This window comes from Lottia gigantea (assembly GCF_000327385.1).
Source record: "Lottia gigantea unplaced genomic scaffold LOTGIsca_39, whole genome shotgun sequence".
Taxonomy (NCBI): domain Eukaryota; kingdom Metazoa; phylum Mollusca; class Gastropoda; family Lottiidae; genus Lottia; species Lottia gigantea.
The window spans coordinates 916,480-934,025 of record NW_008709333.1 but is presented as its reverse complement, the minus strand read 5'-3'; the positions used below and the strand labels follow the sequence as shown (position 1 = coordinate 934,025).

The window sequence follows — 17,546 nt, the reverse complement described above, 5'->3', positions numbered from 1 at the left end:
ACAGGTTCTACATGGCAGACATTTGGTAGAAAATTAATCAGATTACCATGGAGACTAGAAATATCATATAAGAAAAGAGATCTGAAATTGTAATATAATTATTAGGTTAGACTATTGATGGAAAAATCTAGTATGACTTATTAATATTCTGGTAATAGGGGAACATTTTTCTCTCACATAAGTTTTACTTGTCCAACTTCAGTAGGAACACAGGCTGATAATAGGTCAGTTGTCTAAAGATCACACAGCATGAAACTCTGAGTAACAACAGGTTTTAAGTTCTGTTTAAATATTCCTTCATCTCTCTAAAATTGATGTATTTAGCACTTTTTTGACAGTGAGAGATATTCATGTTAACAGCTGACAGATCTAAAACGGGTGGTTGTAAGGAACTTGTTATGTGCATAGACATTTTTTGATCCATTTTCTAGATTATGTGGTGATTTTGTTTGTGACGTGTGTTGAGACCGTGGGGTAGAAATAGGATCTGTTGACCTAAATACCTGAAAAATGACACCTAACATTGTTTTGATCTACTAAGGGTCATTGTCAGTATAATTGGACCACAATGTTTTGACCAACTGATTTCACCTAGAAACATCAAATTACAAACCTCAACTATGTGGACAAGGTATTTAGTGGTTAAAGGGACAGATGAGCCATTTTATTGACCAATCATACATTAGTCTCAAAAACAGGAATATTTTAGCTAAGCCAATCAGTAATAGTGTTTACAGCTCACCATGGAAATATGAACTTTCAAATCCATGTGTGTCTAGAATTATCTACTATCATATATAAAAAATACCTAGTAGGAAAATAAATTCCTAGTTTTAGATATTTTTGAAGAAATATGTGATTTTTGTACATTTCTAGTACATGTACTTCTGAAGACTTTACATATATTCAAAATGGCGCACCTGTCCCTTTAGTGGGATCAAAGTTGGTTGGTCTTTTTTAGACACCTGATACCACTTTTCATTATGAAATATTTACTCACTTATGATTGATATACTTCCTCATGTTTGGAGTTCATTAGCTGCTACCAATGTATTGCCAAACTGTTATTTTTGACTTTGTTTGAGCAGCAAAACAACATGCACAGGGCAGTGCATGCTAAATCTTCTAGACACCAATTTTCTTTATGAAATACATCCTCATTTATGATTGATATACTTCCTAATGTTAAAAGTTCATTAGCTATTTTGTACTATGTTGTTTCGTTTTGCGATTCATATTGCAAGTACTTGGTTTATTTATTGGACTCTAATAATTTTTTAGAGGCATGAGTCCACTAGCCATCCTGGATCATTCAAGATAAGATAAATGAGGTAGGTATGAAATGAGTCCACTAGCCATCCTGGATCATTCAAGATAAGATAAATGAGGTAGGTATGAAATGAGTCCACTAGCCATCCTGGATCATTCAAGATGATAAGATAAATGAGGTAGGTATGAAATGAGTCCACTAGCCATCCTGGATCATTCAAGATGATAAGATAAATGAGGTAGGTATGAAATGAGTCCACTAGCCATCCTGGATCATTCAAGATGACAAAATCGATGAGGTAGACATGAAATGAATCCAATAGCTATAAGCCATCTTGATCAATGACTTTAAAAAATAAAAACAAGTGTGAACTTTTGTGACCCTGAACATTATGAAAACAATACTTGTATGTTAATAATCCTATAGATAAAGTCATGTTTGACCACCTGTCTGTCTGTAATAATAGATGATAATCAGTGAACCAGGTAATAACAGGTGACTGTTTGTTTGTTCTAGGTGTTACAGGTGAAAATTTGACCTTTATGTTACAAAAAAAGTGACAAATTAGTTCAAAGTAAAAATTTACCTGTAAAAATTTCACTTATGATGACCATGACCTAATTTTATAACAATCTTAAATCCAAAATTTTATTTTCAAAAATCAGGAAATAGATTTTATTTTTGGTGAATATGCTTTCGCGATATGTTTTAATAATATGTAAAACTAATTGTTTTTAGGACATAATTTTATGGAAATAGGAATGAGTGAATGAATACATTGTACTATATATTAAACTTTTCTGGAAAAGAGATTTATCAGATGAATAGTTGTGGGTGGAGTCTGTCAATGACCCCAAAATGTGTTACATTCAAACCAGGGAATTCCAGTAGAAAAGTTGTCATTATTTTCAAAACTTCTCTAATAATTGTTTCATTTTGTATTCTGACGAATTTACAAACTTTTCTAATATTTTACCCTATTTAAATGATGTAAAGATGTTAAAACTTTTTATCACTGTGTGATTGATTGTTATTGTGTGAAGATTTATAGAAATAATCAGCTTGTTATAACTGACTGTCAGCTTATGTTGGTTTTCATCCACTTAACTAGGCTTTAACTTAGTTGTTTAGAGTGGTTATAGGTTTTTATTGTTGCTTGCATTGTTTTTGTCAGGTTTATCTTGTCCTCAAACATCAGTTGGTGTAAGAAAGTCATCTTTCCAGTTGTCCCAGCTGTTATTGATTCCTGAAAGCCATTTTCCTTATTAATTCAGATACAGTGCCAAGAGGGTTTGCAAAGGACCAGCTGGTAGACAAGTCCCTTGGCAACCTAAGTCATTCTCCTTGTATAGTAAAGTTGTATCTTTTCTTTCTATTTTATATGCAACGTTTCTGACTTTTAAACACAGTTTATCTTATTTATCTGTATAATTTCAGATTATCTAAAAGTTATATCCTACAAGTAAAATGCCATCGTTTGGAGGAGCTGAAAAATGTCCACGATGTCAAAAATCAGTCTATTTTGCCGAAGAAGTTCGTGCATTGGGTAAAAAATGGCATAAGATGTGTTTAAAATGCAGTAAGTATGTCTTTGGTCGATACACATGAAAAGTTTAGAATCTTCACTAAATACACAGTCATACAAAAATTATGAAATGCACAATATTTACACACAAGGCAATGGTGAAAAAAGCGAAACATGTAGAAAAGAGTAGCACTGTCTTTAGCCTCATTTTAAATTATAACTCTTATCATCTGTTTCAGGTAGTTGTAATAAAATGTTAGACAGTACTAATTGTAACGATCATGATGAAGATATTTTCTGTACCGCCTGTCATCGTAAACATTTCGGACCCAAAGGTTACGGTTTTGCTGGAGGGTCGTCAGGGTTGTCAATGGATACAGGAAAACGTAATGAATTAACAAGAGAGTAAGCAATATTTATAGTAGAATTTTCCATTATAATTGGTACAGAATTATCTTATCAATATTGGTATAGAACACTAATTCATAAAATTCTGTTTTAAGTTAGATCCAAAGCAGGTACATAACTGGACTCAAGATTTGTTCATTTCTATATCTTAACCATATGTCAATTGATGTTGGTGTATTTTAGGGGGTCCACTGTCTTACTAATGGCAATGGGCAAACATTATCCCAGTTAGATACAGAACTTCAGCAAATGAAAGAGGAACATTTCTTAGTTTTTCATTAAGAATTTTGCAGTGAATAAGATTCAGTTCTTTATATTTGATCAAAAGAATCATGATATTTATGATAACAAACTATTTTTTGCAGTAATGTATCGTCGTATGATAAGGCCCAGTCTGGGGTAGCGATTGGAGCTAGTGGGGACAATAAAAATGGTTTTGGTTCGACTGACCGCTGTCCAAGATGTGGTCATGCTGTTTATATGGCAGAGAAGGTTATTGGAGGGGGACAGGTTAGTGTAAAAATTTACAAAAATAGAAGTTTTCTGTGCTTTGTTTTTAAGCAAATCTCCAAAAAATTTGTTTTAAGTCACTTAACTTTCATACCTTTAAAGTTAGAAGATTTCTAATGAACATCTTATTATGGATAATTGTACTTTTAAATATGTAAATTTATAAACTGTTTATAATCAATTTTTATAATAAGATTTTTACAATACACAGTTTTGAGCAAATGGTGGTTCACATATTGTTAATAATAATCCAGGGTTATTAGACGGTGATGAGAACGTAGTCTCATAAAAGCACTGGCCTAGGTCACAAAGTATAGACTCATGTTAAAATAAGGTGCAATAGTTTTTGTTTGATAATGGCCCCTATTATTTTTACAGTTTTTAATATTAATGTAATATTTTCAGTCGTATCATAAAGCATGTTTTAGATGTGGTAACTGTAAGAAAGGTTTAGATTCTACTACTATCGCTGTTCACGAAGGAGAGATCTACTGTAGAGGTATATTATTATTGTTTTCATCATATAAATTGACTAGATAATCCTACCAACGTGTGTTTCAGATATACAATCCCTGTCAGAACACTTAAATTCGGCAATTGGGGGTTCACTTTGTAGAAGTCCAAGTTTTAATTTACTAAAGTTCATCTCAAACTGTTACCACAAGTTATAATTTTCATCAAGGCAGCTTTTTAAGAAATGGGGGTTTACTTTTAAAATGTAGAACTTAAGGCATTTGATCAAAAACAGAAATTTTGTGAACAAGAGCTTAATATTCTCTTTATCAAATTAAAAGAGCCTTATTTAAGATGATAGTTATTTATACCATTATTAGATTGAAAGATTTAAAAAAAAATGTCAGATATTTGTCTATTCTGCATTTACAGTCTCAAAAATCAAAATTGTTCTTTTTGACGTAATCTTATGAAATTTAATTGAATCCTGGCTATCATTAATAAGGTTGTTTCATTGTTTTCTGTGGCAGCATGTTATGGTAAGAATTTCGGACCTAAAGGATATGGATTTGCTGGTGGAGCAGCCCTGGTAACCATGGATACAGGAAAAATTGGCGAAATAACCAGACAGTGAGTTAATTTAGTTTGAATTTTGATTTTGTAGAGGTTTATTAATTAACAGTTTATTATTAATTTATTATTAATAATCAGTAACTATTTCTGTTAAAACCTGGTTTCTGATTTATATTTGTATTGTTGTGTTTCTGTTGATCTCATCACATGGAAACATAGACTTTCATCCACTCCAGTATGATTTTTGGGTGTGTATTCTCTATGTTATAATAACTCTCATTATTCAGTACTTAAACTCGGGGTTAAACAACGTCATTATAAGTCCAATTAGTAAATAATGTTGTATATATTGAGTTTAGTGTAATTATAATTTCAGTAATGTATCTCATCTAGCCCAAGCCCAAGTTCGACCAATTTACGATTCTCATACGTATGAAGCCAAGGGAGATAAATGCTATCAATGTGGGAATACAGTTTACGCTGCCGAGAGAGAGACTGCAGGTGGTATGGTATGTTAGTTTTTGTTACACAATGTTTTTATTGATTTGGTATAATAAGTTGTCTTAAATTCCTTTTAGATGTTGGCTACTGAGTTATTGCCCTTGATTTTGTGAAGGTGTAAATTAAGCCTGGTTTTACAAGCCATCCTGTGAGTCAAGGCTCAACACTTCTAATTAGATGTAGGCTACTTAAAACTGAGTTATTGCCCTTGACTTAGTAAAAAGTGTTTGTCATCTTGTCCTGTAATGTTTAATATAACAGAACTTTCTACAAATATGGTAACTTTTTTAAACTTCATTAACCCCATAAAATATTATTAATAAAAAATATTTGTTTTTATTTTCAGGTATTTCATAAGAGTTGTTTTAAATGTGCATTTTGTAATAAAAAATTAGATTCTACCACATTGTGTGAACATGATGACCTGATATTCTGTAAAGGTAAGGGTTGAATTCTATATTTTATACATTCACAAGCTAGTCTTCCTAACCCTGGGACCTGTTTATAGATACATACTTAAATACTTCCCTCTAACACTGGGTTGAAACACTCTGTCTGTAGCAAGTTGGATTGTTGTTTGGTGGATTAGTGAAATCTGATTGAAAATTGTTTTGGTTTCATGACGTAATGGCTTAAAATAGTTGATACTCATAATTATATATCTTGATGTAATGCTGTTGATTGTTGTAATATAATGACTATTGTTAGATTAATAAAACTGCTTGATGGCTGAAAACACTTTCTCATTCTCATCACCAATATATTATAAAATAACAACAGTAATATAAATTTGTCTATGAATTGTAGGGTGTTATAGTAAGAATTTTGGTCCGAAAGGTTTTGGGTTTGGTGCAGCACTGCAACATACAGAATAGAGTGTGGACTAGAGTGGACCATGCTATCACTATAAACACGATATCTTAACTTTAACAGAACTAAACTACACAATGACTGTCCACTACATTTTAGCAACTAGTGTAATATTCTTTTTCAAAAATCATATTTAAATTTTTAGTACAGTATTGCCTGGGTGTGAGAGGGTGTGTGTGAGGGTGTGTGTGTGTGTGAGTCCATCAGGATTCTCCTTGATTTCCACGAATATTGAGGCCTGAGAACTTAATTGTAGTTAACCCTCATTCCAGATTTATTATCTGAAAAGTTTTACTGGTGGCCCTATTGTTTGTTTAAATGATTAAGGTGACTATATCTAATTAAGAATGATTTCAAATTATTATCAATTTTATGAAACATTTTTCAAAAAGAAACGTGAACTTTTAGGATTGTTGTTGTTTTGAAGCTTAAACACACTTTTCATTTTACCAGTTAAAACTTTTATTATTGTAAGTAAATATAACCATCATGGTTAACTATGTTGTATTGTTCTGTTACCATGATGAATTGTTTTGCATAATATTTTAAAATATGGTTAATGAATTTTGAAGTTTAAGGGTAATCATTATCATAATGTCAAGCTTGGTTGGTAGATGACAAGTTAACATTAGCTTCCAGCGGGTGCTGATATCATCTTATACCTTGACTACAATGACCACCTTTCTTGTATCATAGAATGCAGTGATTTGATTAAATTGTACCTTAAGCCAATACAGCTAACTAGAGTCCTCGACAGACAGACTGTAAACATTATGGATTATTGTTTGCAGATTTTCTGTTGAAGACTGATTAGCTGTATTCAAAAGAAATATCGCTGGTTCCGTGATACAGAAAAAGTGGTTGTTGTAGTCAAGGTATAAGATGAAGTTTTTGATAACTTGTGACATTATGAAGATGATTACTTTAAGATTGGCCTCCATTAAGTATTGATTTAATTTAAATTATATCTTCAACAAGAAGAAATGTTTTGGACACAATGATCTCTGAAAATATAAACAAGGGACCAAAAATAGAGTATTTTGTATTTTGAGATTAAGTTAGTTGTATTTTGAGATAAGATTGTATTTTGTGAATTAATTATTGTTTTTAGTAAAACATGTATTCTAGAGTTACTTGATGTCAACATAACAATAGTCAAGATATTACAAACTAATAGTTCGGAATAGTTTGACCATCGTAAAGATGACGATAATAATTTATTGCCCTTACTTATAGATTATCATTATTAAGAAGCAGTTTTCTAAAATAAAAATAAATTAAAGGATTGTAAAGAGGTTTTATAAAATTTTTATGTGTATCTGGGACACTGATAGCATCAAGTTGTACCATTCCAATTTTCATCTGACGTCTTCTGTGGTTCCTGCAATTCCACTTAAACTAAGCATTTTATGACGTCAATAATCGCAAGATATGCTTTATCACAAGGACTTCACGATTAGTGAAAACAGCAAGCACTTAGTTTTAGAGGAATTGCAGGAACCACAGATGTCTGATTTTAGAAATTCTCTTTACAATCCGACTAAGAATACAGAATTGTTTTCGTACAGTGAATAATCTTTATCTTTGTACATCCTAAAAATAATAACAACCAAAAAGGTCAATCTATGAAGTAAAAACCTAGAAATAAATAACTTTTTAACATGATTCAAGTTATATAGACACAGCTTTATGGAACAACAATCAGGTTTTTTGCAACGTTTCAACGTGTTTCCCGGTCATCCTCAGACACATGTTGCATAAAACTGTAACCAGTGATTGTTGTTCCATAAAGTTGTGTCTATATATCATACTCACAATTACTTAATATCATTTATAGACTTGATTCAAGTTATGTTGTAATATTTCTAGGATATTGTATTATAATATTCTATAGTTGCTTGCTGTTTAATATTAATGCTAATGATTATAGTTTTTTATTGCATGACATAATGACCTAGTCCACATACAATCTACTGTTATATTTAATTACACAGAAATATACTAATATATTCTATACTTGTATGATCATGATATATTCAGCATTTAGAAAGACACAAAACTTATAGAATGCTAACAGATAAGCATAAGCATGTAAATGCTTACTCTTTTCAAACACCTGATGGTACTTCTCTTTGAAGGAGTCCACTACTATACAACTTTTACTCTCAATTTTGCCATTGATTTTGATTTTGAAATTGTCTTGATTGTACAGATATCTAACCAAATCCATAATTTATAAAAGAATCTCATCCAATGTTTGTTCTTTGATATTTAGTAGTTTTTTTTATTCTATTATTATATTTAAAGGGGTGTATTATTGTCTAAGAACTTTATTGGCTGATAAACCGTAGCTTGATTCCAGCTTCTGCTAGTTTGTTTTAATTTAAAGATGGGTTTCCGTATTTTTTAGTGTCAAATTAGGCAAACTATTTGATAAATTGGTGTTTCCAATGAATAATCATGTATTCTTAATCATATCATTATGTTTATATTGCATATGATTAAGAGTTTTAACCAATCATAAATATCCATGTATGTACAGTCTGGATAAACAAAAAAAAGACTTTTTGACCTTTCTTGATAGGTCACTCATTGGAATTCTGCTGGTAATTCTGTTCTTATTGAGCTGATTATGAATTAATTATGGACATGTGAGGTAAACTGGTATTTTTCAAGTCATTAGAACACCTCTACTTCATATTCATATAAATATTAGCATTTTCGTTTATGAATGAAAATAAGGGAACCCATCTTTAAAGGAACACCATTACAGCAATTTTGCACCATCCTAATTTTCAATCATACATTACACATTCTGACAATGACAGACTTATCCTAAGATAGTATTTAGTTTAGTTTATAATTCTTAGATCTTTTAGAATTCCATGAGTAGGTTTATCTATGTGCACTCTCTGAAACTCATTCCATTCCTGTTTATTATCTGATTAAAATACAGTTTTGATATTCTGTTCAGGGTTTCTGTGGTCAAATTTTGTTCAGCGCAAGTCTAGAGCAATGTTAGATTTAGCCAAAGTAAACGGAAAAAGAAAATGGAGCAAAACTGAGATTCATTTTTATTTACATACAACTTGTAATTTACTGAATGAGAGGCATCCCACTGCAAATTTTCTTACAGCATGTCTTGTCTTGAATGGGTGAGACATCTCGCAGCAAAAAATAAACTAAAATGTAGACTATTGACATAAAAATTGTCATCATATATCTTGAATGAGTGAGAAAGCCCAATTTAAGAATATGAAACAAAATGGAGACTCAAATTAGAGAGGCACTCACAGAAGTAAATGAAACAAAATATATAGAACTGTATTTTAATCAGATTATGTCTTGTCATAGCGACCACATTTTTAAAGTTTTTGATTAATTGTTAATGCTTTTTGTGTTTTTAAATAATTTGATATTTAAGTGAAATAGCATAATTTAGATATAGACATTGTAACTTGTAGATGTTATGATGTAGTAAACATTCTCTAATTTCTCTGTCTTAATGTAAGAATCAATCTCATTGAAATAAGATCACAATTTCCTATCTTTTTGATTTTCATTTACATGACACGCTTTGATTGGTTTAAAAATACTATCTCTGGGACAGGTCTTTGGTAGAAACCTTTTTAGATTACAATGTAGACTGTAAATAAGAGAAGATAAAAAAAGATATGAAATTGTAATGTTATTTTAATATGATTGGGTGAAAATAGACAGGGTATGGTGTCCGGTGCAGGATTTTAAGTAAATAAATAGAAAACTGCACATTCATAGGTGCATAAAATCCCCTTAAGATTAAGCCTAGTTTTTCTGTCTCAACACCAGCCTGCAACTGTCAAAATAGCTGTAAAAGGCAGATGTTTCAGACAAACATGTTGAAAACTGAATATTTTTAGCATGTTGGTTATAATTTCTATCTGTAATATTAATCTCATTTTAGTTATCATTTTATTGTTATTTATCTTTATTAATATAGCTTTTGTATCGTTATTTCTTAATGCTGCTGTCCTGGAAACATTTTCCTCATTACACACTGCAGTACCTCTTAAATATTTAATACTGAGGACTGTGCATTGTGATACCCATCTTCAATAGCTCAATAAGGAGCAGGAAATAGGGGCAAGAAGGGTTTATTCAGACAATAAACCATGCATCCTGAATTGTATCTAATTGCACAAGAATTGTGTTGGTGTCCTACCTACTCCCTCTCACCCTCAATAAAGAAAGTAACCATGGTAACATAACAATATATTTATTAGTAACTTCTTATATAATTCACTATTAACTACATCTAGCCCAGTTTCTCATCCTGGAACATTTTCAGGGAATACATAACTTAATAACTTAACTTAAACATATTTTATGAACATAAAAAACAATAGTCTTCTAAATGCTTCCACGAATTTACCTCGTGCAGAGTTCATTAAATGTATCAAGTAATCTGTATGGTGAAGAGTTATTGCCCTTGATGGTAATGTCAAAAACGAGGCATTTAGTCAAATTATGCCTAAAATACAATAATATATAGGTATAATAATAATTTGTCTATTAGACAGGATCCTCAAATACACAACATAAAACATATCAATTGTATTACACACTGTAATATGTAGGTCAAGTTTCATTATGCACGTGCATGACCCGGACGTGAAATTAAAACGCTGATGCATTCTATACCATTATCATGTGATCTGAATATTCTGGAATGTTCACATGCTTATTTGAATCACATGGAATAAACTCTAGTTTCACATGTTACATTATTTTTAGTGCATTAGACATTATGCACGTGTATTCTATAAGTCATTATGCGCGTGAAGTAAACAAGATATGTAGGTCAGGTACAACAAGCTTTACATTTGACAGTTTTACTGGACGGAGAGCTGTTTAAAATGGAATTGTAAATGATCACTTTATCACACTCTTCTGAAAAAAAAAAGAATTTATCAATCAAATCTTCAATTAATCAGACAGTTTGTATCAGTTTCCTATCTTAACCCTCTAATGTTATATTGAACTCTTCCACACGTGCATATTTCATAGCAATATGATACATTGTTATATACTGTCTATTTCACTTCCTCTTACTCGCTTATCGCTTCAATTATATTATTTTACCAACACTACGATAATTAGCCACATCACCGTAATGTTGCTGAACATGGGCTTCAATCTGAAGATCTCTTGTGCCAACTTTGGCCATTAGCATTGTATCCAATTTTTGTTCACTCGTAATCGGGTACGATGAGCTCTCGGAGGGTATCATCGAGTTATAAAAGATTTATTTGAAATACTTACTACATCTATAATCTGAATCGTCCTCGTCGAGAGATTTACCCACTGTTAGTGCTATACCAGATAGAGATGGACTCCTACCATTTCTATAAATATATAGATTACAATTAACAATAACATATACCAAGGCGACAAACCAAAACAATATTAGCTATTAAGACCCTCAGTAGCAGTTCATAGACAGTTTGACAGTGACGGCGCCAGCCTTCCCAGACTGGGGGTACAAATAGAGTGCAGACTGACTCAATGGGAGCAACTGTTGAGGCTGAATTCAAATTATAGCTACTCTGTGGTGGTGTCATAGTTACAAGCCTCTCATAGAACGTCTTAGAGGGTTCTCTCAAGAAAATGATTTTGTACATTCTGACATATTTTGGAGAAAAAAAGGTAGACATTTAGATTTGTTGAAAATAACGTGGGGGTACAATTGGGGGTGCAAACCACCTTTCTAATGGGGGGGGGGGGGGGGTGGTTTGTGGGGTTGGGATGGGCTGTGAGACGTACGTTGTTGATTGTGTAGAACATCGAGAACAATTTATAATATCGTCTGATTCATAGCTATACGTGGCACCATGGTTACTGTAACTCGTCTGATCGATTGGTTTATTACATTTACCTGAAATTACAAAATATATCAGTTTAACAATCCTAACTATAATTTTGAGACTTCCATATTCGGTAATAGCAGTAGCATCCTTCAGAAATTTAAGTATTGTTTACACCGGAATGTATTCATGTCGTATCTTTGGAACTACCAGATTGGAGACGTTTAATTTAGATGTGATCTGAAATTATCAGCACGTCGTTTCGTGATGGCTACATCAGCTGTTCAAAGCATACTAACTTGGCCTACTTGCAACTGCCATTAACTGGATAGTCGCAGATTTGACCACGCAGGCAACAAGGCAATTGGTTTGCAAATTGGGTAATTTTTCAACCCGAAGTGTGCCCTTGTCGACTGAATTCAGATCAAATGTCGCCATAAAAAATCAACTTGCAAGAGATTCTGTCAGTCGCAATCACTATCATCTACCCTATCGGTCTTGATCCAAGCTTTTGAAAATAAACCAACACTACTTACTACACGTGAAACATTGGAGATGCCATTTTTTACCCATAGCTAGCAACTCATCAGCAAAAAACACATGTTTGTTACATCGAGGACAATTATCAATAGAACTAAACGATAGAGACATCTTGGACCTGTAAAATACAAATAATAGGTTGATATAAAGATCAGTTTCTATCAAAATAATTTCTTAACGAGATTTTAAATAAGTCTCAGAGTATCGTGGATACTACTATTGTTTATTAGCACCACTCCAATTCCCATCAGACGTCTGTGATTCCTGTAAATCCAGACGTAAAGACCAGATCAATCACTAACGCCGAAATGGAAAAGTTAATCGTATAAGCGGAATTATTTTCTGGGTATAAAAGCTTTAGTGTCCAAGATACGAAGACATACAACACTCTGGTTTTTAACCTAGGGTACTGCTTCTACCCCCAAAAATCACAGTTCCTCCCATCTAGTGTTTACTGCTATCGTACACCGAACAACCCTTGTTGCTTTTTGTACGTGTGGGGAAAAGACTTTATCCCAAAACAACCATTGTAAGCAATATTTAGATTGAGTAAAGATATTTCTAGTCCAAATCGTAAAGCGAAAATCAAAATTCATCAACGTAAAATATAGTTCATTATGAATTAGCCAAGAAACAAGTTAGCGTCGGCAAATTTTAAACATGAATTTTTTTGTGAAGTGTTTCGAGTCAGTAAGTACAGCTATTGAAATATTACTCAAGATAAAAACATAACAAATCATCAATTTGTCTTTTATTGTTTACATGTCAAAATAATATTTACCCTGAGGAACGATATCAATTAAGATATGTTAAGCCTACACTCGAGTCCCTGGGGTCAGAATGCCCTGGGGTATATTGACTCCCACCCCACGTACTAATGTATGTATTGATTTTATACATTTAACATTCGCTTATGTTAATGTCATCTTCACAATGTCAAGCTATAACGAACTGTGTCTTATACCTTGAATGCAATAGCCGCCTTTCTTGTATCACGAAAGTTTATAAATGCAGTAATTTTGTTGGATTGTACGTTAGCAAATACAGCCAATCAGAGTCGTCGACAGAAAGACTGTAAACAATAAGCCATAATATGTGTAGTCTTTGTGTCGAGGGCTCTGATAGGCTGTATTTGCTGGCATACAATCCAATGTGGCACATGAATAGTGGATATTGAAGTCAATGTATAAGACGAAGTTCGTAATAGCTTCACATTGTGAAGATGTCTTTTATTCATGTGTAACCCTATAGCCTCCACTCCAAATTTCTGTGGAACTCATCAGTGAGTCGTGAGTGGTCATTGTTTGGTAATCCCCCCCTCTCATTGATCTGTAACCTCGTGTGCTACAGACTGTGCACTTTAAAAAAATCCCTCGACAGTTTGAAATGGAAAGAGAGCAGGCTAACGCCACTGTAGTGACAAAATTGTCCTCAATGCACCGTGCATGGTGTTGCCCTTCTTCATCGGCCCATATGGTGCAGAAATGTAGGACGTAAAACTCCATTCATTTCATTTGCTTGTTGAAGTGTCACCAACTGTTGGTATAAACGAAGGTAACAGAAACCGTGAAAGTGATAATCGGATTGGTTGGTTTAGGGTTAATCCAAGATTATAACTGTTCGCTGAATACAGCTTGTTTAGTGAAATGATATAACCATCATGGTAGGGAGAGGATTAGCATTCATTAACCCTTTGAACTGGCTGTTCGACCAACTGTTGACTGTCGATCCTTTTAAAGACTTAACAACACACTGATATCAAATATCAACGATTTTTACGCCTTGCTATTCTTCGCATAATGGAAGGGCTGTTGTTCTTCATTAAAATTTGTATACCAGACTATTTCTTTTTTTTTCTTTTTTTTGAAGAAGAAGTTTAAAGCAAACTTTGGAATGGAAAATCTAAATTTTATTATCATTTTACAAAAATGACATATTTGTGTACAAAGGGAAACATGTGATATACACCTACTTGTCGTCAGGACTATGTTTTTATCAGATTGACTATAAATATACTTATAAGGCTCAGGAATGTATAAGGTCAAATATTTCTGTAGGTAATCTTCTTATAAATTATAGATAAGATTATATCAGATATTAATATGTACATGTATTATTTATATAGCAACCTTAAATAGTTAGATCAAACAGATGAGGCCCTACTGGTACAAATTATTCATTAATCCTTTTGAGAGTAGGACAGTTCCCTTTATTTTCCGATCGTAGGCGATGTCCTATGGATAATCCGATCAATGCCTAGAGGTTTGGTCAAAGAAAGGATCATTCGAAAAAATGAAAATGAAATGAATGGAGTTTTACGTCCTACTTTTCTGAAGGATCATTCGAGTCAGCAAGTTTCATTGCGTAATCTATGCTCTTCTCTCTTTTTAAAACATCCGTGATGTAAAATCGACCCAAGAAGAAATATAGGGCAATATATCAAACTTATATTTACGATATAAGGTAATCAATTTTTGAAACTAAAATAGAAAACTTTAGGACAGCAGACGATGGTATGACGTCATTATCCAGACGACAGGCCATAAACAATAGTGAATGATAAAATGAAGAATGTCATATAGACATCCATTGTACTTTCTATCAATGACATCTTCATAACTTTTACAATAGCGAGGTTTGTCAGTACAAAGCTTCAATAGCACTATTATTTAAAATATAATAGTTCGAGGTTTGGCAAAACATTAATCTCTCAGGACGAATTGTGTCCTAGGGAATCTAAGAGCAACTAGATTTTCTACGACTGCTTGCGAAATTGCATTATCTGAGAGCGTCTGGTCAGAGGTGGACTTTGACACACAAACCATTGCAGTAACCTCAAATTGTCTTTGTCAGTGGCTAAGGTTGAACCAAGTATACGAACCCCCAATCCCGAAGGAGGCCCCCCCCCCCCCCCCCCCCCCCCAAAAAAAAAACTACAGGAAAGCATATTATGTTACAAAAAAAGGACAGAGGCCCATACCCACTTAAGACCATGGGCCCCCACCCATCTAGTTGAGGCACTGGTCCTTGATTTAATTTGAAGCAAGAATTGGTAGCAGACGTAAATATGAGCGGTCGGAATGTACTGTGTCAACACTGACATTTTATAATAGCTAAAATAATACAATATATTGTAGATCGAGATAGATAGGCCTCTTTATATAAACAAGTCTATCACAGGTCTATTAAATATAGTTTTTATAAAACCTGTATTCAACTAAAATATGCTCCAACAATTACTCAACTATTTCAATTTATATTGATATAATGAAGTGTCACACCTGAAGTTCATTAGGTACATTTACACCTGGGTGACACTCAGAAACCTTCAAACTAATTACTCTCGTATACGGCGTATATTGTATAGTCTCTTTAACTAGAATTTAAATGGTCATCCCGGTAATATTGAAGTGAGGCAGTGTAGAGTTACTCATAACTTAGTTGAAAATAAGTGCTTGATGACGTCATTAATCGCAAAATATGCTTGTGTAACGTAAGGCCCTTCGCTATTACTGACGTCATCAAACAAGTTTTTGTGGAATTGCAGGATCCACAAACGTCTGATTGAAAATTGGAATGGTGCATATTGATGCTATTAGTGTCCCTGATACACATAAATTTAGAAAAAATCTCATCACAATCCCTTTAATGAGAATCAAATCAACTTTACAATATTACCAAAAACACATATTATTGTTGATCAATGGGAAAACAATATAGTCAAAATATCTGTTTATAAGAAGCTGTCACTATTCTCTTTATTTCTGACCTTGGGAGTCTTTAGAAGCTTCTTTACAAATGAATGGGGATAAAGTCCACCCTGCTACCCGCTACCTAATTTGCCGAGGGCGGGTAGGTAGGTTAGCCTTTATACTATCATAAGTCAATAAAGTACTCTATCCTTGTAACTAAGTTTTATAACTAGCTTGTTTACTATATAAGTTTGTTTTATCTATATATTGTATTATTATGTTTCTGGCCTCGAGGGTACGGAGATAATCTTTATTGTAACTATTGAAATTCGGCCAAAAAAACTTGGTAAAAACGAGTTTAATTACAAGGTGGAGTAGAAAATAACATAAAAACATTCATTAGTGACATTCCAATATACTTCATATCAATATTATTACATTCAACAAGTGGTTAATAAAAATATCCAAATAATGTCATTAGCCAGGTGGAACGGTAGAGAAGGGGCAAGGGAGTGGGGCATATTGGAAGGCCCATGTCGACTGACGGTTCCAAGCATCACTTTGTGTGTCGAACGACATCTAGCAATTGTAATCTCAGGGTGTACCATCATTTGCTTCGGTTCTTTTTTCTAGCATAAAAGTGGATCTGGTCGTAGAATTTACGAACCATCCAGTCGATCACAGTCTACAAGATCAGTTTCAGAACAGATAAGAGGTAGTCAATCTGGTCATTTAAGCAGATATCATCTATGGCCGAGTTTCAGGTAAAACATGGGAACAGCAGTCAGACATTTGTCGGATCAGATAAAGTTTCACTAATTACAGGTAGATACAGGTAACAAGTGGCCTATTTATCCAAGCAATTACATGTACATGTATCTCCCGTGACTTCCAGAGCAGCCGAACATTTGTCGGATCAGATAAAGTTTAACTAATTACTGGTAGATACAGGTAACAAGTTACCTATTTATCCAGGCAATTACATATACATGTATCTTCCGTGACTACCAGAGTTTCAGGTGGGAAATAGGAACAGTAGTCGGACATTTGTCGGATCAGAAACAGTTACACTAATTACAGGTAGCTATAGGTAATAAGTGACATATTTATCTAGTTAATTACATGTAGGTATTTAAACTAACGACCAGGTGGCAGAAATAGTTACATTACAATCATTCTACCATCGACATGTTACATTGTCAACTGTCACGTTCATACCCTGACGTCAGTACAGACGACGTGATGAGATCCATTCAGGTCAAGGTCACAAAGATCCATACAAGGAACATGGGGAGGGTGGGGATGGGGCAGCATTCTTACACACAGAAGCTTGTCATGGTACCAATGTCAGCTCTGTATAT

The 17,546-nt window shown here is 33.3% G+C and overlaps 2 protein-coding genes across 2 annotated transcripts; one reads left to right on the top strand and one right to left on the bottom strand.

Annotated features, from left to right (window-relative positions):
- Positions 1-2,737: 2,737 nt before the first annotated feature.
- On the top strand, positions 2,738-6,115 carry LOTGIDRAFT_163336 (hypothetical protein; the record flags this gene model as incomplete). The annotated part of the gene is made up of 5 exons (XM_009059429.1): positions 2,738-2,849; positions 3,035-3,200; positions 3,569-3,713; positions 4,119-4,212; positions 6,048-6,115. The coding sequence occupies 5 exons, from the start codon at positions 2,738-2,740 to the stop codon at positions 6,113-6,115; spliced, it is 585 nt and encodes a 194-aa protein (XP_009057677.1).
- Positions 6,116-10,349: 4,234 nt separating this feature from the next.
- LOTGIDRAFT_233396 (hypothetical protein) lies at positions 10,350-12,604 on the bottom strand (the record flags this gene model as incomplete). Its single annotated transcript, XM_009059428.1, has 4 exons — positions 10,350-11,039; positions 11,412-11,494; positions 11,913-12,024; positions 12,490-12,604. The coding sequence occupies 4 exons, from the start codon at positions 12,602-12,604 to the stop codon at positions 10,951-10,953; spliced, it is 399 nt and encodes a 132-aa protein (XP_009057676.1). The 3' UTR covers positions 10,350-10,950.
- Positions 12,605-17,546: the final 4,942 nt, after the last annotated feature.